Below are 23,373 nucleotides of genomic sequence, written 5' to 3'. Positions count from 1 at the left end.
TTGGGGACATTGGGGACACTGGGGACATTGGGGACATCACTGGGGACATTGGGGACATCACTGGGGACATCACTGGGGACATTGGGGACATTGGGGACACTGGGGACATTGGGGACATCATTGGGGACATTGGGGACATCATTGGGGACATCATTGGGGACATCACTGGGGACATTGGGGACACTGGGGACAGCCCTGCTTGGTGACGGCGCGCATGGCGTCCTGGGGACATTGGGGACATCACAGGGACATTGGGGACACCATTGGGGACATCACTGGGGACATCGGGGACACTGGGGACAGCACAGGGACATTGGGGACATCATTGGGGACATCATTGGGGACATTGGGGACACCATTGGGGACATCACTGGGGACATTGGGGACATCACTGGGGACATCATTGGGGACACTGGGGACAGCCCTGCTTGGTGACGGCGCGCATGGCGTCCTGGGGACATCACAGGGACGTTGGGGACGTGGGGACATTGGGGACACTGGGGACATTGGGGACATCACTGGGACATTGGGGACACTGGGGACAGCACTGGGGACATCAGGCCACTCCCATGGCATCCTCAGGAGGGGACACCAGCCCCCCCACTGTCCCCTCGCTGTCCCCTCTCTGTCCCCTCGGTGTCCCCACTGTCCCCTCAGTGTCCCCGCTGTCCCCTCGGTGTCCCCGCTGTCCCCTCGGTGTCCCCATTGTCCCCGCTGTCCCCTTGGTGTCCCCACTGTCCCCTCGGTGTCCCCATTGTCCCCGCTGTCCCCTTGGTGTCCCCACTGTCCCCTCGGTGTCCCCGTTGTCCCCACTGTCCCCTCGGTGTCCCCATTGTCCCCGCTGTCCCTCACCCTGCAGCGGTACCGCAGCGTCTCGATCTCCTCCATGCGGAACTCGTAGGGCTGCAGCATGGACTGCCCGTTCTCTGGGGACACGGGGCCACCTCGGTGTCACCTCGGTGTCACCTCGGTGTCCCCAAACCCCCTCAGTGTCCCCAAGGCCACCCCGGTGTCCCCACAGCCCCATGCGGAACTCGTAGGGCTGCAGCATGGACTGCCCATCCTCTCTGGGGACACGGTGTCACCTCGGTGTCACCTCAGTGTCCCCAGACCCCCTCAGTGTCCCCCCAGTGTCCCCAAGTCCCCTTAGTGTTCCCAACCCCCCCAGTGTCCCTTCACTGTCCCCAAGTCCCCAAACCCCCCCCAAAGTGTCCCCAACCCCCCTATTGTCGCCAACCCCCCCATTGTCCCCAACCCGCCCAGTGTCCCCAACCCCCCCATTGTCCCCACCCCCCCATTGTCCCCAAACTCCCCCATTGTCCCCAAACTCCCCCCATTGTCCCCAAACTCCCCCCATTGTCCCCAAACTCCCCCCAGTGTCCCCAACTCCCCCCCATTGTCCCCAAACTCCCCCCATTGTCCCCACCCCCCCCATTGTCCCCAAACTCCCCCCCATTGTCCCCAAACTCCCCCGTTGTCCCCAAACTCCCCCCCTTGTCCCCAACCCCCCAGTGTCCCCAACCCCCCAGTGTCCCCAACCCCCCCCCCAGTGTCCCCAACCCCCCCAGTGTCCCCAAACCCCCCCATTGTCCCCAACCCCCCCCAGTGTCCCCACCCCCCCATTGTCCCCAAACTCCCCCCATTGTCCCCAACTCCCCCCACTGTCCCCAACCCCCCCATTGTCCCCAACTCCCCCCATTGTCCCCACCCCCCCATTGTCCCCAAACTCCCCCCATTGTCCCCAAACTCCCCCCATTGTCCCCAAACTCCCCCCAGTGTCCCCAACCCCCCCAGTGTCCCCAACCCCCCCATTGTCCCCAACCCCCCCCATTGTCCCCACCCCCCCAGTGTCCCCAAACTCCCCCCATTGTCCCCAAACTCCCCCCAGTGTCCCAAACTCCCCCCAGTGTCCCCAACCCCCCCAGTGTCCCCAACCCCCCCATTGTCCCCAACCCCCCCCATTGTCCCCACCCCCCCAGTGTCCCCAAACTCCCCCCATTGTCCCCAAACTCCCCCCAGTGTCCCCAAACTCCCCCCATTGGCCCCAAACTCCCCCCCATTGTCCCCACCCCCCCAGTGTCCCCAAACTCCCCCCATTGTCCCCAAATTCCCCCCCATTGTCCCCAAACTCCCCCCATTGTCCCCAAATTCCCCCCCATTGTCCCCAACTCCCCCCATTGTCCCCAAACTCCCCCCATTGTCCCCAAACACCCCCCCATTGTCCCCAAACTCCCCCCAGTGTCCCCAAACTCCCCCCAGTGTCCCCAACCCCCCCATTGTCCCCAAACTCCCCCCAGTGTCCCCAAACTCCCCCCATTGGCCCCAAACTCCCCCCAGTGTCCCCAAACTCCCCCATTGTCCCCAAACTCCCCCCATGGTCCCCACTCCCCCCATTGTCCCCAAACTCCCCCCCAGTGTCCCCAAACTCCCCCCATTGTCCCCACCCCCCCCATTGTCCCCAAACTCCCCCCATTGTCCCCAAACTCCCCCCATTGTCCCCAAACTCCCCCCATTGTCCCCAAACTCCCCCCATTGTCCCCAAACTCCCCCCAGTGTCCCCAAACTCCCCCCATTGTCCCCAAATTCCCCCCCATTGTCCCCAAACTCCCCCCATTGTCCCCAAATTCCCCCCCATTGTCCCCAACTCCCCCCATTGTCCCCAAACTCCCCCCATTGTCCCCAAACACCCCCCATTGTCCCCAAACTCCCCCCAGTGTCCCCAAACTCCCCCCAGTGTCCCCAACCCCCCCATTGTCCCCAAACTCCCCCCAGTGTCCCCAAACTCCCCCCATTGGCCCCAAACTCCCCCCAGTGTCCCCAAACTCCCCCATTGTCCCCAAACTCCCCCCATGGTCCCCACTCCCCCCATTGTCCCCAAACTCCCCCCCAGTGTCCCCAAACTCCCCCCATTGTCCCCACCCCCCCCATTGTCCCCAAACTCCCCCCATTGTCCCCAAACTCCCCCCATTGTCCCCAAACTCCCCCCCATTGTCCCCAAACTCCCCCCATTGTCCCCAAACTCCCCCCATTGTCCCCAAACTCCCCCCATTGTCCCCAAACTCCCCCCATTGTCCCCAAACTCCCCCCCATTGTCCCCAAACTCCCCCCATTGTCCCCAAACTCCCCCCATTGTCCCCAAACTCCCCCCATTGTCCCCAAACTCCCCCCAGTGTCCCCAAACTCCCCCCATTGTCCCCAAATTCCCCCCCATTGTCCCCAAACTCCCCCCATTGTCCCCAAATTCCCCCCCATTGTCCCCAACTCCCCCCATTGTCCCCAAACTCCCCCCATTGTCCCCAAACACCCCCCATTGTCCCCAAACTCCCCCCAGTGTCCCCAAACTCCCCCCAGTGTCCCCAACCCCCCCATTGTCCCCAAACTCCCCCCATTGTCCCCAACTCCCCCCATTGTCCCCAAACTCCCCCCATTGTCCCCAAACTCCCCCCATTGTCCCCAAACTCCCCCCAGTGTCCCCAAACTCCCCCCATTGGCCCCAAACTCCCCCCAGTGTCCCCAAACTCCCCCATTGTCCCCAAACTCCCCCCAGTGTCCCCAACCCCCCCATTGTCCCCAAACTCCCCCCATGGTCCCCACTCCCCCCATTGTCCCCAAACTCCCCCCCAGTGTCCCCAAACTCCCCCCATTGTCCCCACCCCCCCCATTGTCCCCAAACTCCCCCCATTGTCCCCAAACTCCCCCCATTGTCCCCAAACTCCCCCCCATTGTCCCCAAACTCCCCCCATTGTCCCCAAACTCCCCCCATTGTCCCCAAACTCCCCCCAGTGTCCCCAAACTCCCCCCATTGTCCCCAACCCCCCCCATTGTCCCCAAACTCCCCCCATTGTCCCCAACCCCCCAGTGTCCCCAAACTCCCCCCATTGTCCCCAAACTCCCCCGTTGTCCCCAAACTCCCCCCCTTGTCCCCAACCCCCCAGTGTCCCCAACCCCCCCAGTGTCCCCAACCCCCCCCCAGTGTCCCCAACCCCCCCAGTGTCCCCACCCCCCCCAGTGTCCCCAACTCCCCCCATTGTCCCCAAACTCCCCCCAGTGTCCCCAATCCCCCATTGTCCCCAACCCCCCGGTGTCCCCCCGGTGTCCCCAGGTGCCACCTGCTGCCAGCGTGTCCTCGATGCGCCGCAGCCCCTCGAGCTCGTCGGGCAGTGCCAGCGTCAGCGCCGTGCCAGGGCTGTCCCCACGCGCCGTCCTGGGGACAGGGACACCCTGGGGACACCTGGGGACACCCCTGGGGACACCCCTGGGGACAGGGACACCCTGGGGACACCTGGAGACACCCTGGGGACACCCTGGGGACACCCTGGGGACACCTGGGGACACCCTGGGGACACCCCGGGGACACCTGGGGACACCCTGGGGACAGGGCCACCCTGGGGACACCTGGAGACACCCTGGGGACACCTGGGGACACCCTGGGGACATCCTGGGGACACCTGGGGACACCCTGGGGACACCTGGGGACACCCTGGGGACATCCTGGGGACACCTGGGGACACCCTGGGGACACCTGGGGACACCCTGGGGACATCCTGGGGACACCCTGGGGACATCCTGGGGACACCCTGGGGACACCTGGGGACACCCTGGGGACAGGGACACCCTGGGGACACCTGGGGACACCCTGGGGACATCCTGGGGACACCCTGGGGACACCTGGGGACACCCTGGGGACATCCTGGGGACACCTGGGGACACCCTGGGGACACCCTGGGGACACCTGGGGACACCCTGGGGACACCCTGGGGACAGGGACACCCTGGGGACACCTGGGGACACCCTGGGGACACCTGGGGACACCCTGGGGACACCCCTGGGGACACCCTGGGGACACCTGGGGACACCCTGGGGACACCTGGGGACACCCTGGGGACAGGGACACCCTGGGGACACCTGGGGACACCCTGGGGACACCTGGGGACACCCTGGGTACAGGGACACCCTGGGGACACCTGGGGACACCTGGGGACACCAGGGGACACCCCTGGGGACAGGGACACCCTGGGGATGCCTGGGGACACCTGGGGACACCCTGGGTACATCCTGGGGACACCTGGGGACACCTGGGGACACCCTGGGGATACCTGGGGACACCCTGGGGACACCCTGGAGACACCCCTGGGGACAGGGACACCCTGGGGACACCTGGGGACACCCTGGGGACACCTGGGGACACCTGGGGACACCTGGGGACACCCCTGGGGACACCTGGAGACACCCTGGGGACACCCCTGGGGACACCTAGGGACACCCCTGGGGACAGGGACACCCTGGGGACACCTGGGGACACCCTGGGGACACCTGGGGACACCTGGGGACACCCTGGGGACAGGGACACCCTGGGGACAGGGACACCCTGGGGACACCTGGGGACACCCTGGGGACACCTGGGGACACCCTGGGGACAGGGACACCCTGGGGACACCTGGGGACACCCTGGAGACACCCTGGGGACACCTCGGGACACCTGGGGACACCCTGGGGACACCCCTGGGGACAGGGACACCCTGGGGACACCCTGGGGACACCTGGGGACACCCTGGGGACAGGGACACCCTGGAGACACCCTGGGGACACCCTGGGGACACCTGGGGACACCCTGGGGACACCCCTGCGGACACCTGGGGACACCCCTGGGGACAGGGACACCCTGGGGACACCTGGGGACACCCTGGAGACACCCTGGGGACACCTGGGGACACCCTGGGGACACCCCTGGGGACACCTGGGGACACCTGGGGACACCCCTGGGGACAGGGACACCCTGGGGATGCCTGGGGACACCTGGGGACACCCTGGGGACATCCTGGGGACACCTGGGGACACCTGGGGACACCCCTGGGGACACACTGGTGACCCCGTGGTGACCCCGTGGTGACCCCACGGTGACACAGGTGACCCCGTGGTGACCCCACGGTGACACAGGTGACACAGGTGACACGGTGACACACCTGCCCACGCGGTGGATGTAGGTCTCCACCGAGTTGGGGACGTCGAAGTTGATGACGGCGGCGACGTTCTGGAAATCGATGCCACGAGAGACCCCGAACTCGGGGTCCTGGGGACACTGCGGGGACTGTCCCTTCCTGCCACCCCTCCTGGGGACACACACGGGGACACTCAGGGACACGGGGACACTGCGGGGACTGTCCCTTCCTGCCACCCCTCCTGGGGACACACACGGGGACACTCAGGGACACGGGGACACTGTGGGGACTGTCCCCAGTGCCACCCCTCCTGGGGACACGGGGACACCGCGGGGACACGGGGACACTGTGGGGACTGTCCCTTCCTGCCACCCCTCCTGGGGACACACACGGGGACACTCAGGGACACGGGGACACCGTGGGGACACGGGGACACCGTGGGGACTGTCCCTTCCTGCCACCCCTCCTGGGGACAAGGGGACACTCAGGGACACGGGGACACCGTGGGGACTGTCCCTTCCTGCCACCCCTCCTGGGGACACACACGGGGACACTCAGGGACATGGGGACACCGCGGGGACTGTCCCCAGTGCCACCCCTCCTGGGGACACACACGGGGACACTCAGGGACACGGGGACACCGCGGGGACTGTCCCCAGTGCCACCCCTCCTGGGGACACACACGGGGACACTCAGGGACACCGTGGGGACTGTCCCCAGTGCCACCCCTCCTGGGGACACGGGGACACCGCGGGGACACGGGGACACTGCGGGGACTGTCCCCAGTGCCACCCCTCCTGGGGACACAGGGACACTCAGGGACACTGCGGGGACTGTCCCTTCCTGCCACCCCTCCTGGGGACACACACAGGGACACTCAGGGACACGGGGACACCGTGGGGACTGTCCCCAGTGCCACCCCTCCTGGGGACACACACGGGGACACTCAGGGACACGGGGACACCGCGGGGACTGTCCCCAGTGCCACCCCTCCTGGGGACAAGGGGACACTCAGGGACACGGGGACACCGTGGGGACTGTCCCTTCCTGCCACCCCTCCTGGGGACACGCACGGGGACACTCAGGGACACGGGGACACCGCGGGGACTGTCCCCAGTGCCACCCCTCCTGGGGACACACACGGGGACACTCAGGGACACGGGGACACCGTGGGGACTGTCCCCAGTGCCACCCCTCCTGGGGACACGGGGACACTCAGGGACACTGCGGGGACTGTCCCTTCCTGCCACCCCTCCTGGGGACACACACAGGGACACTCAGGGACACGGGGACACCGTGGGGACTGTCCCCAGTGCCACCCCTCCTGGGGACACGGGGACACTCAGGGACACGGGGACACTGCAGGGACTGTCCCTTCCTGCCACCCCTCCTGGGGACACGGGGACACTCAGGGACACGGGGACACCGTGGGGACTGTCCCCAGTGCCACCCCTCCTGGGGACACGGGGACACTCAGGGACACGGGGACACCGCGGGGACTGTCCCCAGTGCCACCCCTCCTGGGGACACGCACGGGGACACTCAGGGACACGGGGACACCGCGGGGACTGTCCCTTCCTGCCACCCCTCCTGGGGACACGGGGACACTCAGGGACACCACAGGGGCTGTCCCCAGTGCCACCCCGGTGTCCCCAGTGCCACCCCAGTGTCCCCAGTGCCACCCCGGTGTCCCCAGCTGACCCGGCTGTGCCCAGTGCCACCCCAGTGCCACCCCGGTGTCCCCCCGGTGTCCCCAGTGCCACCCCGGTGTCCCCAGCTGACCCAGCTGTGCCCAGTGTCACCCCAGTGCCACCCCGGTGTCCCCGGTGTCCCCAGTGCCACCCCAGTGCCACCCTGGTGTCCCCAGCTGACCTAGTGGTGCCCAGTGCCACCCCGGTGTCCGCAGCACCACCCTGGTGTCCCCAGTGCCACCCCGGTGTCCCCAGCTGACCCGGCGGTGCCCAGTGCCACCCCAGTGCCACCCCGGTGTCCCCGGTGTCCCCAGCTGACCCGGCGGTGCCCAGTGCCACCCCGGTGTCCCCGGTGTCCCCAGTGCCACCCCAGTGCCACCCTGGTGTCCCCAGCTGACCTAGTGGTGCCCAGTGCCACCCTGGTGTCCCCAGCACCACCCTGGTGTCCCCAGTGCCACCCCGGTGTCCCCAGCTGACCCAGCGGTGCCCAGTGCCACCCCGGTGTCCCCCCGGTGTCCCCAGCTGACCTGGCCGTGTCCCCCCGGGGTGGGCGGTGCCGGGGCGGCTGCGCCGGCCCCTCCTCATCGGTGGCCACGATGAAATCGTAGAGACCGCGGTTAAACTGCGCGATGACGTGGCACCTGGGGGACAGGGACAGGGACATCAGCAGTGGCACCCGGGGGACAGGGACAGGGACAGGGACATCAGCAGTGGCACCCGGGGGACAGGGACAGGGACATCAGCAGTGGCACCCGGGACAGGGACAGGGACAGGGACATCAGCAGTGGCACCCGGGACAGGGACAGGGACAGGGACATCAGCAGTGGCACCCGGGGGACAGGGACAGGGACATCAGCAGTGGCACCCGGGACAGGGACAGGGACAGGGACATCAGCAGTGGCACCTTAGGGACAGGGACAGGGACAGGGACATCAGCAGTGGCACCCAGGACAGGGACAGGGACAGGGACATCAGCAGTGGCACCTGGGGGACAGGGACAGGGACATCAGCAGTGGCACCCAGGACAGGGACAGGGACAGGGACATCAGCAGTGGCACCCGGGACAGGGACAGGGACAGGGACATCAGCAGTGGCACCTCAGGGACAGGGACAGGGACAGGGACATCAGCAGTGGCACCTGGGACAGGGACAGGGACAGGGACATCAGCAGTGGCACCTCAGGGACAGGGACAGGGACAGGGACATCAGCAGTGGCACCTGGGGGACAGGGACAGGGACAGGGACATCAGCAGTGGCACCTGGGGGACAGGGACAGGGACAGGGACATCAGCAGTGGCACCCGGGACAGGGACAGGGACATCAGCAGTGGCACCCGGGACAGGGACAGGGACAGGGACATCAGCAGTGGCACCTGGGGGACAGGGACAGGGACATCAGCAGTGCCACCCGGGACAGGGACAGGGACAGGGACATCAGCAGTGCCACCCGGGACAGGGACGGGGACAGGGACATCAGCAGTGGCACCCGGGACAGGGACAGGGACAGGGACATCAGCAGTGGCACCTGGGGGACAGGGACAGGGACATCAGCAGTGGCACCTGGGGGACAGGGACAGGGACAGGGACAGGGACATCAGCAGTGGCACCCGGGACAGGGACAGGGACATCAGCAGTGGCACCCGGGACAGGGACAGGGACAGGGACATCAGCAGTGGCACCTGGGACAGGGACAGGGACAGGGACATCAGCAGTGGCACCCGGGACAGGGACAGGGACAGGGACATCAGCAGTGGCACCTGGGACAGGGACAGGGACAGGGACAAGGACAGGGACAGGGACAGGGACATCAGCAGTGGCACCTGGGGGACAGGGACAGGGACAGGGACATCAGCAGTGGCACCCGGGACAGGGACAGGGACAGGGACATCAGCAGTGGCACCCGGGACAGGGACAGGACTTGAGAGCACAAATGGGAATTCCCATAAACCACACCCCATTGCAGCTCCGAAATCAACGGGATCAGGTGAAACGCCAGGAATTTAGGACAAAAACCACAATTCCCATAAACCCCACCCCACAAACCACACCCCATAAACCACACCCCATAAACCACACCCCATAAACCACACCCCATAAACCCCACCCCATAAACCACACCCCATAAACTCCACCCCATAAACCACACCCCATAAACCACACCCCACAAACCACACCCTATAAACTCCACCCCACAAACCCCACCCCACAAACCACACCCCATAAACCACACCCCACAAACCACACCCCATAAACCACACCCCACAAACCACACCCCATAAACCACACCCCATAAACCACACCCCATAAACCACACCGCACTAACCACACCCCATAAACCACACCCCACAAACCCCACCCCACAAACCACACCCCACAAACCACACCCCATAAACCACACCCCACAAACTCCACCCCACAAACCCCACCCCACAAACCACACCCCATAAACCACACCCCACAAACCACACCACATAAACCACACCCCACAAACCACACCCCACAAACCACACCCCACAAACCACAGCCCATAAACCACACCCCATAAACCACACCCCACAAACCACACCCCATAAACCCCACCCCACAAACCACACCCCATAAACCACACCCCATAAACCACACCCCATAAACCACACCCAACAAACCCCACCCCGTTATCTCCTCTCAGAACCCACGGGGATCCCACGAAAACCCAGGAACTCAGGACAAAAACCGGAATTCCCATAAACCCCAACCCCAAAAACCCCATCCCATAAATCCCAGCAGGACTCACCGGGATCTCACAGCCAGCTGCGGGTTGAGGACACAAACGGGAATTCCCATAAATCCCACCCCACAAACCCCACCCCGTAAATCCCACCAGGACTCACCGGGATCTCACAGCCAGCTGCGGGTTGAAGACACAAATAGAAATTCCCACCCCATAAACCCCACCCCGTTATCTCCTCTCAGAACCCACTGGGATCACACGAAAACCCAGGAACTCAGGACAAAAACCGGAATTCCCATAACTCCCACCCCGTAAATCCCAGCAGGACTCACCGGGATCTCACAGGCAGCTGAGGACTGAAGACACAAACAGGAATTCCCATAAATCCCACCCCATAAATCCCACCAGGACTCACCGGGATCTCACAGGCAGCTGCAGGTCGAGGACACAAACGGGAATTCCCATAAATCCCATCCCACAAACCCCACCCCATAAATCCCACCAGGACTCACCAGGATCTCACAGGCAGCTGCGGATTGAGGACACAAACGGGAATTCCCATCCCATAAACCCCACCCCGTTATCTCCTCTCAGAACCCACTGGGATCCCACGAAAACCCAGGAATTTAGGACACAAATGGGAATTCCCATAACTCCCACCCCATAAATCCCTGCAGGACTCACCGGGATCTCACAGGCAGCTGTGGGTTGAGCACACAAACAGGAATTCCCATAAATCCCAACCCACAAACCCCATCCCGTAAATCCCACCAGAACTCACCGGGATCTCACAGGCAGCTGAGGACTGAAGACACAAACGGGAATTCCCACCCCATAAACCCCACCCCGTTATCTCCTCTCAGAACCCACTGGGATCCCACGAAAACCCAGGAATTCAGGACAAAAACCAGAATTCCCATAAACCCCAACCCCACAAACCCCACCCCATAAATCCCACCAGGACTCACCAGGATCTCACAGGCAGCTGCGGGTTGAGGACACAAACGGGAATTCCCATCCCATAAACCCCACCCCATTATCTCCTCTCAGAACCCCCTGGGATCCCACGAAAACCCAGGAATTCAGGACAAAAACCGGAATTCCCATAAATCCCACCCCATAAATCCCACCAGGTCTCACCGGGATCTCACAGCCAGCTGAGGACTGAAGACACAAACGGGAATTCCCATAAATCCCACCCCACAAACCCCACCCCATAAATCCCACCAGGACTCACCGGGATCTCACAGCCAGCTGCGGACTCAAGACACAAACGGGAATTCCCATCCCATAAATCCCACCCCGTTATCTCCTCTCAGAACCCACTGGGATCCCACGAAAACCCAGGAATTCAGGACAAAAACCGGAATTCCCATAAACCCCAACCCCACAAACCCCAACGGGACCACGTCCCAGTGTCACTTACCGGGACCGGGCGGGCAGCTGGGGGTTGAGGGCGCAGGCGGCGATGCCGAACTGCTCCAGGAAGAGCTTGACCCGGAACGCCCGTGCCAGGCTGCCCACGAAGAGCAGCGCCCGGCCCCGCAGCAGCCGCAGCTTCAGCAGCGCCGCCAGCAGCAGGAACTTGTCCTCCTCCGTGCCACAGCGCAGCTGGAACTGCTGCAGCTGGGCACGGCCCGGCAGGCGCGGCTCGGGGGGCACCACCTGCACCTGGGATTGGGGTTGGGGGTCAAAATCCCAAAATTGGGGATGGGGAACGGCTGGAGATGGGAACAGCCCGGCAGGCGCGGCTCGGGGGGCACCACCTGCACCTGGAGAACGGGTTTGGGGTCAAAATCCCAAAATTTGGCATGGGGAACGGCTGGAGATGGGAACAGCCCGGCAGGCGCGGCTCGGGGGGCACCACCTGCACCTGGGATTGGGGTTTGGGGTTAAAATCCCAAAATTGGGGATGGGGGAAATGCTGGAGATGGGCACGGCCCGGCAGGCGCGGCTAAGGGGGGAAAAACCTGCACCTGGAGAACGGGTTTGGGGTTAAAATCCCAAAATTTGGCATGGGGAACGGCTGCAGCTGGGCACGGCCCGGCAGGCGCGGCTCGGGGGGCACCACCTGCACCTGGGATTGGGGTTTGGGGTCAAAATCCCAAAATTTGGCATGGGGAAATGCTGGAGATGGGCACGGCCCGGCAGGCGCGGCTCGGGGGGCACCACCTGCACCTGGAGAACGGGTTTGGGGTCAAAATCCCAAAATTGGGGATGGGGAACGGCTTGAGATGGGGCTCAGGGGGCACCACCTGCACCTGGGATTGGGGTTTGGGGTTAAAATCACAAAATTGGGGATGGGGAACTGCTGGAGATGGGGCTCAGGGGGCACCACCTGCACCTGGGATTGGGGTTTGGGGTTAAAATCACAAAATTGGGGATGGGGAACGGCTTGAGATGGGGCTCAGGGGGCACCACCTGCACCTGGGATTGGGGTTTGGGGTTAAAATCACAAAATTGGGGATGGGGAACGGCTTGAGATGGGGCTCAGGGGGCACCACCTGCACCTGGGATTGGGGTTTGGGGTTAAAATCACAAAATTGGGGATGGGGAACTGCTGGAGATGGGGCTCAGGGGGCACCACCTGCACCTGGAGAACGGGTTTGGGGTTAAAATCCCAAAATTTGGCATGGGGAAATGCTGGAGATGGGCACGGCCCGGCAGGCGCGGCTCGGGGGGCAGCACCTGCACCTGGAGAACGGGTTTGGGGTTAAAATCCCAAAATTGGGGATGGGGAACGGCTGGAGATGGGGCTCAGGGGGCACCACCTGCACCTGGGATTGGGGTTTGGGGTCAAAATCCCAAAATTGGGGATGGGGAACTGCTGGAGATGGGGTTCAGGGGGCATGACCTGCACCTGAAGAACGGATTTGTGGGCAAAACCCCAAAATTGGGGATGGGGAACTGCTGGAGATGGGAACAGCCCGGCAGGCAGGGTTCAGGGGGCAAAACCTGCACCTGGAGAACGGGTTTGGGGTTAAAATCCCAAAATTGGGGATGGGGAACTGCTGGAGATGGGGCTCAGGGGGCACCACCTGCACCTGGAGAACGGCTTTGGGGTCAAAATCCCAAAATTGGGGATGGGGAACGGCTGCAGCTGGGCACGGCCCGGCAGGCGCGGCTCGGGGGGCACCACCTGCACCTGGGATTAGGGTTTGAGGTCAAAATCCCAAAATTTGGGATTGGGGAACTGCTGCAGGGGCAGAACCAGGAGCTGGAATTTGGGGTTAAAATCCCAAAATTTGGGACTGGGGAACTGCTGCAGGGGCAGAACCAGGAGCTGGAATTTGGGATTTGGGGGCAAAATCCCAAAATTTGGGATTTGTCAACTGCTGCAGGGGCAGAACCAGGAGCTGGAATTTGGGATTTGGGGGCAAAATCCCAAAATTTGGGCTTGGGGAACTGCTGCAGGGGCAGAAGCAGGAGCTGGAATTTGGGATTTGGGGGCAAAATCCCAAAATTTGGGACTGGGGAACTGCTGCAGGGGCAGAACCGGGAGCTGGAATTTGGGATTCGGGGGCAAAATCCCAAAATTTGGGACTGGGGAACTGCTGCAGGGGCAGAACCAGGAGCTGGAATTTGGGATTCGGGGGCAAAATCCCAAAATTGGGGATGGGGGAACTGCTGCAGGGGCAGAACCAGGAGCTGGAATTTGGGATTTGGGGTTACAATCCCAAAATTTGGGACTGGGGAACTGCTGCAGGGGCAGAACCAGGAGCTGGAATTTGGGATTTGGGGGCAAAATCCCAAAATTTGGGACTGGGGAACTGCTGCAGGGGCAGAACCAGGAGCTGGAATTTGGGATTTGGGGTTAAAATCCCAAAATTTGGCACTGGGGAACTGCTGCAGGGGCACAACCAGGAGCTGGAATTTGGGATTTGGGGGCAAAATCCCAAAATTTGGCACTGGGGAACTGCTGCAGGGGCACAACCAGGAGCTGGAATTTGGGATTTGGGGGCAAAATCCCAAAATTTGGCACTGGGGAACTGCTGCAGGGGCAGAACCAGGAGCTGGAATTTGGGATTTGGGGGCAAAATCCCAAAATTTGGCACTGGGGAACTGCTGCAGGGGCACAACCAGGAGCTGGAATTTGGGATTTGGGGATAAAATCCCAAAATTTGGCACTGGGGAACTGCTGCAGGGGCAGAACCAGGAGCTGGAATTTGGGATTTGGGAGCAAAATCCCAAAATTTGGGATTGGGGAACTGCTGCAGGGGCAGAACCAGGAGCTGGAATTTGGGATTTGGGAGCAAAATCCCAAAATTTGGCACTGGGGAACTGCTGCAGGGGCAGAACCAGGAGCTGGAATTTGGGATTTGGGGTTAAAATCCCAAAATTTGGGATTGAGGAACTGCTGCAGGGGCAGAACCAGGAGCTGGAATTTGGGATTTGGGGTTAAAATCCCAAAATTTGGGACTGGGGAACTGCTGCAGGGGCAGAACCAGGAGCTGGAATTTGGGATTTGGGGGCAAAATCCCAAAATTTGGGACTGGGGAACTGCTGCAGGGGCAGAAGCAGGAGCTGGAATTTGGGATTTGGGGGCAAAATCCCAAAATTTGGGACTGGGGAACTGCTGCAGGGGCAGAACCAGGAGCTGGAATTTGGGATTTGGGGTTAAAATCCCAAAATTTGGGACTTGGGAACTGCTGCAGGGGCAGAACCAGGAGCTGGAATTTGGGATTTGGGGTTAAAATCCCAAAATTTGGGACTGGGGAACCCGCACCTGGATAAAGGATTTGGGGTGAGGGATGGGAAATGGGGGGTTGGCGTTTTTCATCTCTGTGCCCGCTGTGGAACCCCCAAACCTCATTCCAGCCCCCCAAAATTCCCCAAAATCCCCCCAAAAAGCCCCAGATTGCTCACGGGGTTGTGCAGCACCAGCTCCTGCAGCGCCTCCAGCTCGGGGTTCAGCGTGGCCGACACCAGCAGGGCCTGGTAGATCTTGGGCATGTGGCTGGGGGGGCACGGGGGGTCACCCCAAAACATCTCAGGGCACCCCAAAATCCTTCTGAGTGCCCCGAGAGCGAGCAGGACACCCCAAAAGTGCTCAGAAACCCCACAAGGCTCCAGCACCCCACAGAATCCTACAGACACCAAAACCTCAGGGGACCCCAAAATATTACAGACCCCAAACCTCTCAGGGAACCCCAAAACCTCTCAGTGTACCCCAAAATCTTACAGACCCAAAACCTCTCAGGGGACCCCAAAACCCTCCCTGGGCACCCCAAAATCCTTCCGAGTGCCCCGAGAGCGAGCAGGACACCCCAAAAGTGCTCAGAAACCCCACAAGGCTCCAGCACCCCACAGAATCCTACAGACACCAAAACCTCAGGGGACCCCAAAATATTACAGACCCCAAACCTCTCAGTGAACCCCAAAACCTCTCAGGGGACCCCAAAACCTCTCAGGGGACCCCAAAACCCTCCCTGGGCACCCCAAAATCCTTCTGAGTGCACCGAGAGCGAGCAGGACACCCCAAAAGTGCTCAGAAACCCCACGAGGCTCCAGCGCCCCACAGAATCCTACAGACCCCAAACCTCAGTGTACCCCAAAATCTTACAGACCCAAAACCTCTCAGGGAACCCCAAACCCCCCCAGGGTACTTCAGGGAACCCCAAACCCCCCCCTGGGCACTTCAGGGAACCCCAAACCCCACCCTGGGCACTTCAGGGAACCCCAAAACCCCCCCTGGGCACCCCAAAACCCGCAGTGCCCCACAAAATCTTAAAGACCCTAAAACCTCTCAGGGAACCCCAAATCCTCAGTGCCCCCCCACTGTCCCTCTGTCTCCCCCCGTCCTTCACTGTGTCCCCTCCCTGTCCCCCCTCAGTGTCCCCTCCCATTGTCACCCTCCCTGTCCCCAGGTGTCCCCCAGTGTCCCCTCCCTGTCCCCCCTCAGTGTCCCCTCCCATTGTCACCCTCCCTGTCCCCAGGTGTCCCCCGGTGTCCCCTTCCTGTCCCCCTGAGTGTCCCCTTGGTGTCCCCTCCCTGTCCCCCCTCAGTGTCCCCTGAGTGTCCCCTCCCTGTCCCCCCTCAGTGTCCCCTGAGTGTCCCCTCCCTGTCCCCCATCAGTGTCCCCTCCCTGTCCCCCATCAGTGTCCCCTCCCTGTACCCCCATTGTCACCCTCCCTGTCCCCAGGTGTCCCCCGGTGTCCCCTCCCTGTCCCCCTGGGTGTCCCCTGAGTGTCCCCTCCCTGTCCCCCCTCAGTGTCCCCTCCCATTGTCACCCTCCCTGTCCCCAGGTGTCCCCGGTGTCCCTTCCCTGTCCCCTCTCCCTGTCCCCTCCCTGTCCCCCTGCATCCCCTCCCATTGTCACCCTCCCTGTCCCCCGGTGTCTCCCAATGTCCCCTCCCTGTCCCCCCATTGTCACCCTCCCTGTCCCCCCCAGTGTCCCCTGAGTGTCCCCTCCCTGTCCCCCCCAGTGTCCCCTCCCTGTCCCCACTCAGTGTCCCCTCCCATTGTCACCCTCCCTGTCCCCAGGTGTCCCCAGGTGTCCCCTCCCTGTCCCCGAGTGTCCCCTTGGTGTCCCCTCCCTATCCCCCCCAGTGTCCCCTTGGTGTCCCCTCCCTGTCCCCCCCAGTGTCCCCTTCCTGTCCCCCTGGGTGTCCCCTGAGTGTCCCCTCCCTGTTTCCCCTGGGGTCCTCCCTCCCTGTCCCCCCCAGTGTCCCCTACCATTGTCCCCCTCCCTGTCCCCAGGTGTCCCCTCCCTGTCCCCACCAGTGTCCCCTGAGGGTCCCCTTCCTGTCCCCCTGAATGTCCCCTCCCTGTCCCCCCATTGTCACCCTCCCTGTCCCCGATCAGTGTCCCCTCCCATCGTCCCTGTCCCTGTCCCCCATTGTCACCCTCCCTGTCCCCCCAATGTCCCCTCCCTGTCCCCCCCAGTGTCCCCTGAGTGTCCCCTCCCTGTCCCCCCATTGTCCCCTCCCTGTCCCCCCCAGTGTCCCCTCCCTGTCCCCACTCAGTGTCCCCTCCCATTGTCACCCTCCCTGTCCCCCAGTGTCCCCTCCCTGTCCCCCCATTGTCCCCTCCCTGTTCCCCAGTGTCCCCTACCATTGTCCCCCTCCCTGTCCCCCCATTGTCCCCTCCCTGTCTCCCCATTGTCCCCTCCCTGTCCCCCCATTGTCCCCTCCCTGTCTCCCCATTGTCCCCTCCCTGTCCCCCCAGTGTCCCCTCCCTGTCCCCCCATTGTCACCCTCCCTGTCCCCCCATTGTCCCCTCCCTGTCCCCATCAGTGTCCCCTCAGCGTCCCCTCCCTGTCCCCGCTCAGTGTCCCCTCCCATTGTCACCCTCCCTGTCCCCCCATTGTCCCCTCCCTGTCCCCCGGTGTCCCCCGGTGTCCCCACCAGAGCAGGGCCCGGATGTCGTCGCCGAAGCCGAAGGAGAGCAGCAGATCGGCCTCGTCCAGCACCAGCAGCTCCAGCCACGGCCGCAGCACCAGGCTCTGCCCGGCCACGTGTGCCAGGACACGGCCGGGAGTGCCCACCACGACGTCCGGCTGCTCCATCAGCACCGGCCTGGGGACACCCGGGGGTCAGGGGGGCTTGGGGACATCGAGGGGACATCGAGGGGACACCCAGGGAGGGGCAGGGGCCAGGCTCTGCCCGGCCACGGCCGGGAGTGCCCACCACGACGTCCGGCTGCTCCATCAGCACCGGCCTGGAGACACCCGGGGTCAGGGGGACTTGGGGACATCGAGGGGACATCGAGGGGACACCCAGGACATCGAGGGGACATTCAAGGGGTCACAGGGGCTTGGGGACATCGAGGGGACACGCAGGGAGGGGCAGGGGCCAGGCTGTGCCCAGCCACGGCCGGGAGTGCCCACCACGACGTCCGGCTGCTCCATCAGCACCGGCCTGGGGACACCCGGGGTCAGGGGGACTTGGGGACATCGAGGGGACACCCAGGACATCGAGGGGACATTCAAGGGGTCACAGGGGTTTGGGGACATCGAGGGGACACCCAGGGAGGGGCAGGGGCCAGGCTGTGCCCAGCCACGGCCGGGAGTGCCCACCACGACGTCCAGCTGCTCCATCGGCACCGGCCTGGGGACACCCGGGGGTCACGGGGGCTTGGGGACATCGAGGGGACATCGAGGGGACACCCAGGGAGGGGCAGGGGCCAGGCTCTGCCCGGCCACGTGTGCCAGGACACGGCCGGGAGTGCCCACCACGACGTCCGGCTGCTCCATCAGCACCGGCCTGGGGACACCCGGGGGTCAGGGGGGCTTGGGGACATCGAGGGGACACCCAGGACATCGAGGGGACATTCAAGGGGTCACAGGGGCTTGGGGACATCGAGGGGACATCGAGGGGACACCCAGGGAGGGTCAAGGGCCAGGCTGTGCCCAGCCACGGCCGGGAGTGCCCACCACGACGTCCGGCTGCTCCATCGGCACCGGCCTGGGGACACCCGGGGTCAGGGGGGCTTGGGGACATCGAGGGGACATCGAGGGGACATTCAAGGGGTCACAGGGGCTTGGGGACATCGAAGGGACACCCAGGACATCGAGGGGACATTCAAGGGGTCACAGGGGCTTGGGGACACCCAGGGGACATTCAAGGGGTCACAGGGGCTTGGGGACACCGAGGGGACATTCAAGGGGTCACAGGGGCTTGGGGACATCGAGGGGACACCCAGGGAGGGGCAGGGGCCAGGCTGTGCCCAGCCACGGCCGGGAGTGCCCACCACAACGTCCAGCTGCTCCATCAGCACCGGCCTGGGGACACCCGGGGATCACAGGGGGGCTTGGGGACATCGAGGGGACATCGAGGGGACATTCAAGGGGTCACAGGGGCTTGGGGACATCGAGGGGACACCCAGGGAGGGGCAGGGGCCAGGCTCTGCCCGGCCACGTGTGCCAGGACACGGCCGGGAGTGCCCACCACGACGTCCGGCTGCTCCATCGGCACCGGCCTGGGGACACCCGGGGTCAGGGGGGCTTGGGGACATCGAGGGGACACCCAGGACATCGAGGGGACATTCAAGGGGTCACAGGGGCTTGGGGACATCGAGGGGACATCGAGGGGACACCCAGGGAGGGTCAAGGGCCAGGCTGTGCCCAGCCACGGCCGGGAGTGCCCACCACGACGTCCGGCTGCTCCATCAGCACCGGCCTGGGGACACCCGGGGTCAGGGGGACTTGGGGACATCGAGGGGACATCGAGGGGACATTCAAGGGGTCACAGGGGCTTGGGGACATCGAGGGGACATTCAAGGGGTCACAGGGGCTTGGGGACATCGAGGGGACATTCAAGGGGTCACAGGGGCTTGGGGACATCGAAGGGACACCCAGGACATCGAGGGGACATTCAAGGGGTCACAGGGGCTTGGGGACACCCAGGGGACATTCAAGGGGTCACAGGGGCTTGGGGACATCGAAGGGACACCCAGGACATCGAGGGGACATTCAAGGGGTCACAGGGGCTTGGGGACATCGAGGGGACATTCAAGGGGTCACAGGGGCTTGGGGACACCCAGGGGACACCCAGGAAGGGGCAGGGGCCAGGCTGTGCCCAGCCACGGCCGGGAGTGCCCACCACGACGTCCGGCTGCTCCATCAGCACCGGCCTGGGGACACCCGGGGGTCACAGGGGCTTGGGGACATCGAAGGGACACCCAGGACATCGAGGGGACATTCAAGGGGTCACAGGGGCTTGGGGACATCGAGGGGACACGCAGGGAGGGGCAGGGGCCAGGCTCTGCCCGGCCACGGCCGGGAGTGCCCACCACGACGTCCGGCTGCTCCATCGGCACCGGCCTGGGGACACCCGGGGGTCACAGGGGCTTGGGGACATCGAGGGGACATTCAAGGGGTCACAGGGGGGCTTGGGGACATCGAGGGGACACCGAGGGGACACCCAGGGAGGGGCAGGGGCCAGGCTCTGCCCGGCCACGTGTGCCAGGACACGGCCGGGAGTGCCCACCACGACGTCCGGCTGCTCCATCAGCACCGGCCTGGGGACACCCAGGGGTCACAGGGGCTTGGGGACATCGAGGAGACATCGAGGGGACATTCAAGGGGTCACAGGGGCTTGGGGACACCGAGGGGACACCCAGGGAGGGGCAGGGGCCAGGCTGTGCCCGGCCACGGCCGGGAGTGCCCACCACCACGTCCGGCTGCTCCATCAGCACCGGCCTGGGGACACCCGGGCGTCACGGGGGCTTGGGGACATTGAGGGGACACCGGGAGGGGTCGGGGGGCTTGGGGACACCCCGGGGGGCGTCAGGGGTCAGCGGGGGGTGACTGACCGCTGGTCAGCGAGGTCCGAGTGGCCGCAGAGCTCGGCCACGCGCAGCTGGCGGGCGCAGAAGGCGGCGAGGCGGCGCAGGGTGTGCCCGACCTGCCGGGCCAGCTCCGCAGAGGGCACCAGCACCAGCGCCCGCACGGCCTGGGGCACCGCCGGGGACGCCTGGGGGGACAACGGGGACACCGGGGTCACCAGGGACACCAGCCGTGCCAGGCCCGGGGACACCGGGCTCACCGGGGCCATCAGCCGTGCCCGGCCCGGGGACACCAGGGTCACCAGGGGCACCAGCCGTGCCCGGCCCGGGGACACCGGGGACACCGGGGTCACCAGGGACACCAGCCGTGCCAGGCCTGGGGACACCGGGGACACCGGGGTCACCAGGGACACCAGCCGTGCCCGGCTGGGGACACCGGGGTCACCAGGGGCACAGGGCCATCAGCCGTGCCAGGCCTGGGGACACCGGGGACACCGGGGTCACCAGGGCCATCAGCCGTGCCAGGCCTGGGACACCGGGGACACCGGGGTCACCCCCAGTGCCCCCCAGTGCCCCCAATGCTCCCAATCCCCCCAGTGCCCCCAGTGCCCCCCAGTGCCCCCAGTGCCCCCAATGCTCCCAATCCCCCCAGTGCCCCCCAGTGCCTCCATCCCCCAATCCCCCCGTGCCCCCCGTGCCCTCACCTCCTTGATGCCCAGCAGCTTCTGCAGCAGGGGCAGCCCCAGTGCCCCCTGTGCCCCCTGTGCCCCCCGTGCCCTCACCTCCTTGATGCCCAGCAGTTTGTGCAGCAGGGGCAGCCCCCGTGCCCCCCGTGCCCCCTGTGCCCCCAATGTCCCCCGTGCCCCCAGTGCCCCCCGTGCCCCCCGTGCCCCTCACCTCCTTGATGCCCAGCAGTTTGTGCAGCAGGGGCAGCCCCAGTGCCCCCAGTGCCCCCCGTGCCCCCGTGCCCCTCACCTCCTTGATGCCCAGCAGTTTGTGCAGCAGGGGCAGCCCCAGTGCCCCCAGTGCCCCCCGTGCCCCCGTGCCCCTCACCTCCTTGATGCCCAGCAGTTTGTGCAGCAGGGGCAGGCCGTACGCTCCCGTTTTGCCCGAGCCCGTCCTGGCCCGTGCCAGCAGGTCCCTGCCCTCCATGGCCAGCGGGATGGCGCGGGCCTGGATGGCCGTGGGCACGGCCCAGCCCAGCTCCGCCACCGCCTGCGGGCACCGGCGTCACCGTGGGGACAGGCCTTCCCCACGGGGACAGTTCCCGGTGCCACCCCACACCCACGGGGACAGTCCCCGGTGCCACCCCACACCCACGGGGACAGTCCCCAGTGCCACCCCAGTGCCACCCCACACCCACGGGGACAGTCCCCAGTGCCACCCCAGTGCCACCCCACACCCCTGGGGACAGTCCCCAGTGCCACCCCACACCCCTGGGGACAGTCCCCAGTGCCACCCCACACCCCTGGGGACAGTCCCCAGTGCCACCCCACACCCACGGGGACAGTCCCTGGTGCCACCCCACACCCACGGGGACAGTCCCCAGTGCCACCCCACACCCACGGGGACAGTCCCCAGTGCCACCCCACACCCACGGGGACAGTCCCCAGTGCCACCCCACACCCATGCCAGGGTCCCCAGTGCCACCCCACACCCATGGGGACAGTCCCCGGTGCCACCCCGGTGCCACCCCACACCCCTGGGGACAGTCCCCAGTGCCACCCCACACCCCTGGGGACAGTCCCCAGTGCCACCCCACACCCATGCCAGGGTCCCCAGTGTCCCCTCCCCACGGGGACAGTCCCCGGTGCCACCCCACACCCATGGGGACAGTCCCCAGTGCCACCCCACACCCATGGGGACAGTCCCCGGTGCCACCCCACACCCATGGGGACAGTCCCCAGTGCCACCCCACTCCCATGCCAGGGTCCCCAGTGTCCCCTCCCCACGGGGACAGTCCCCAGTGCCACCCCACACCCATGGGGACAGTCCCCGGTGCCACCCCGGTGCCACCCCACACCCCTGGGGACAGTCCCCGGTGCCACCCCAGTGCCACCCCCTCCCCAAAGGCACAGTCCCCAGTGTCCCCCCAACCAGAGCACTCCGGTGTCCCCTCAAGCCCCCACCCCTGAAGGGACCCCAATGTCCCCAAAGCGACCCCAAAGTCCCCTCCCCTCACAGGGACCCCAAATTCCGCCCCCCAAACCGGCCCCGCTCCCGCCCCTCACAGAGACCCCACATCCCTCACGAGCGCCCGGCCACCGCTGCCCTGCAACCCGCCGCTCCCCGCGGCCCGAGCCGCCTCCCGGAGCCCCGCTCGGCCCTCCCGGAGCGCCGCTCACCCTCAGCAGCCGCCCGTCCAGCCCCATGTGCTCGAAGCCCAACTCCTCCATCTCTGCCGCCATCTTGCCTTCTCCTCCCCCTCTACACACACACTTCCGGCCGCGCCGCGCCGACCACAGACACTTCCGGCGGCGCGGCCAGAGCGCCGCCAGGCCGGCTGGAAGCGCACAGCGCCCCCCGGCGGTGGAGGACTGACAGCACCCCCGGCACCCCAAAATCCGCCCCCGGGCTCGATTTTTGGGGTGAAACCGCCCGGTTTTGGGCAACTGCTGAATTCCTGCAGCGCCACGACCCCCTCCCCGCCCCAAAAGTGCAGCGACAACTCTTGGTGGAATAAAAAAAAACCTTTATTTTCCCCCCAAAAAGACACCTCGGGGGGGGGGGGGGGGGGGCCCTTCGCTGCTCCCCCCATGGCAGGAGAGGCACCCCAAAATCTGCAGAGAGTGGGGGACCCACCCCAG

At 65.0% G+C, this 23,373-nt stretch overlaps 1 protein-coding gene across 1 annotated transcript in view; it reads right to left on the bottom strand.

Moving 5' to 3' along the window:
• LOC137466484 (probable ATP-dependent RNA helicase DDX56) overlaps positions 1–22,995 on the bottom strand; it is a 34,569-nt gene extending 11,574 nt beyond the window's left edge. Inside the window, exons 1-10 of the mRNA XM_068178213.1 lie at positions 22,912–22,995; positions 21,620–21,781; positions 20,594–20,754; positions 17,686–17,856; positions 15,206–15,296; positions 11,766–12,010; positions 8,188–8,271; positions 5,964–6,107; positions 4,110–4,204; positions 853–926 (exon numbers count right to left, since the gene is read on the bottom strand). Of these exons, the coding sequence (XP_068034314.1) occupies positions 853–926; positions 4,110–4,204; positions 5,964–6,107; positions 8,188–8,271; positions 11,766–12,010; positions 15,206–15,296; positions 17,686–17,856; positions 20,594–20,754; positions 21,620–21,781; positions 22,912–22,974 (1,290 nt within the window). The 5' untranslated portion in view covers positions 22,975–22,995. The remainder of the gene's footprint in view (positions 1–852; positions 927–4,109; positions 4,205–5,963; positions 6,108–8,187; positions 8,272–11,765; positions 12,011–15,205; positions 15,297–17,685; positions 17,857–20,593; positions 20,755–21,619; positions 21,782–22,911) is intronic.
• Between the last annotated feature and the right edge of the window lie 378 nt (positions 22,996–23,373).

This window comes from Anomalospiza imberbis, unplaced genomic scaffold (genome assembly GCF_031753505.1).
Source record: "Anomalospiza imberbis isolate Cuckoo-Finch-1a 21T00152 unplaced genomic scaffold, ASM3175350v1 scaffold_227, whole genome shotgun sequence".
In the NCBI taxonomy this organism is placed as follows: domain Eukaryota; kingdom Metazoa; phylum Chordata; class Aves; order Passeriformes; family Viduidae; genus Anomalospiza; species Anomalospiza imberbis.
Note: the sequence above shows the minus strand (reverse complement) of the source record. Positions and strands in the feature narration are given on the sequence as shown.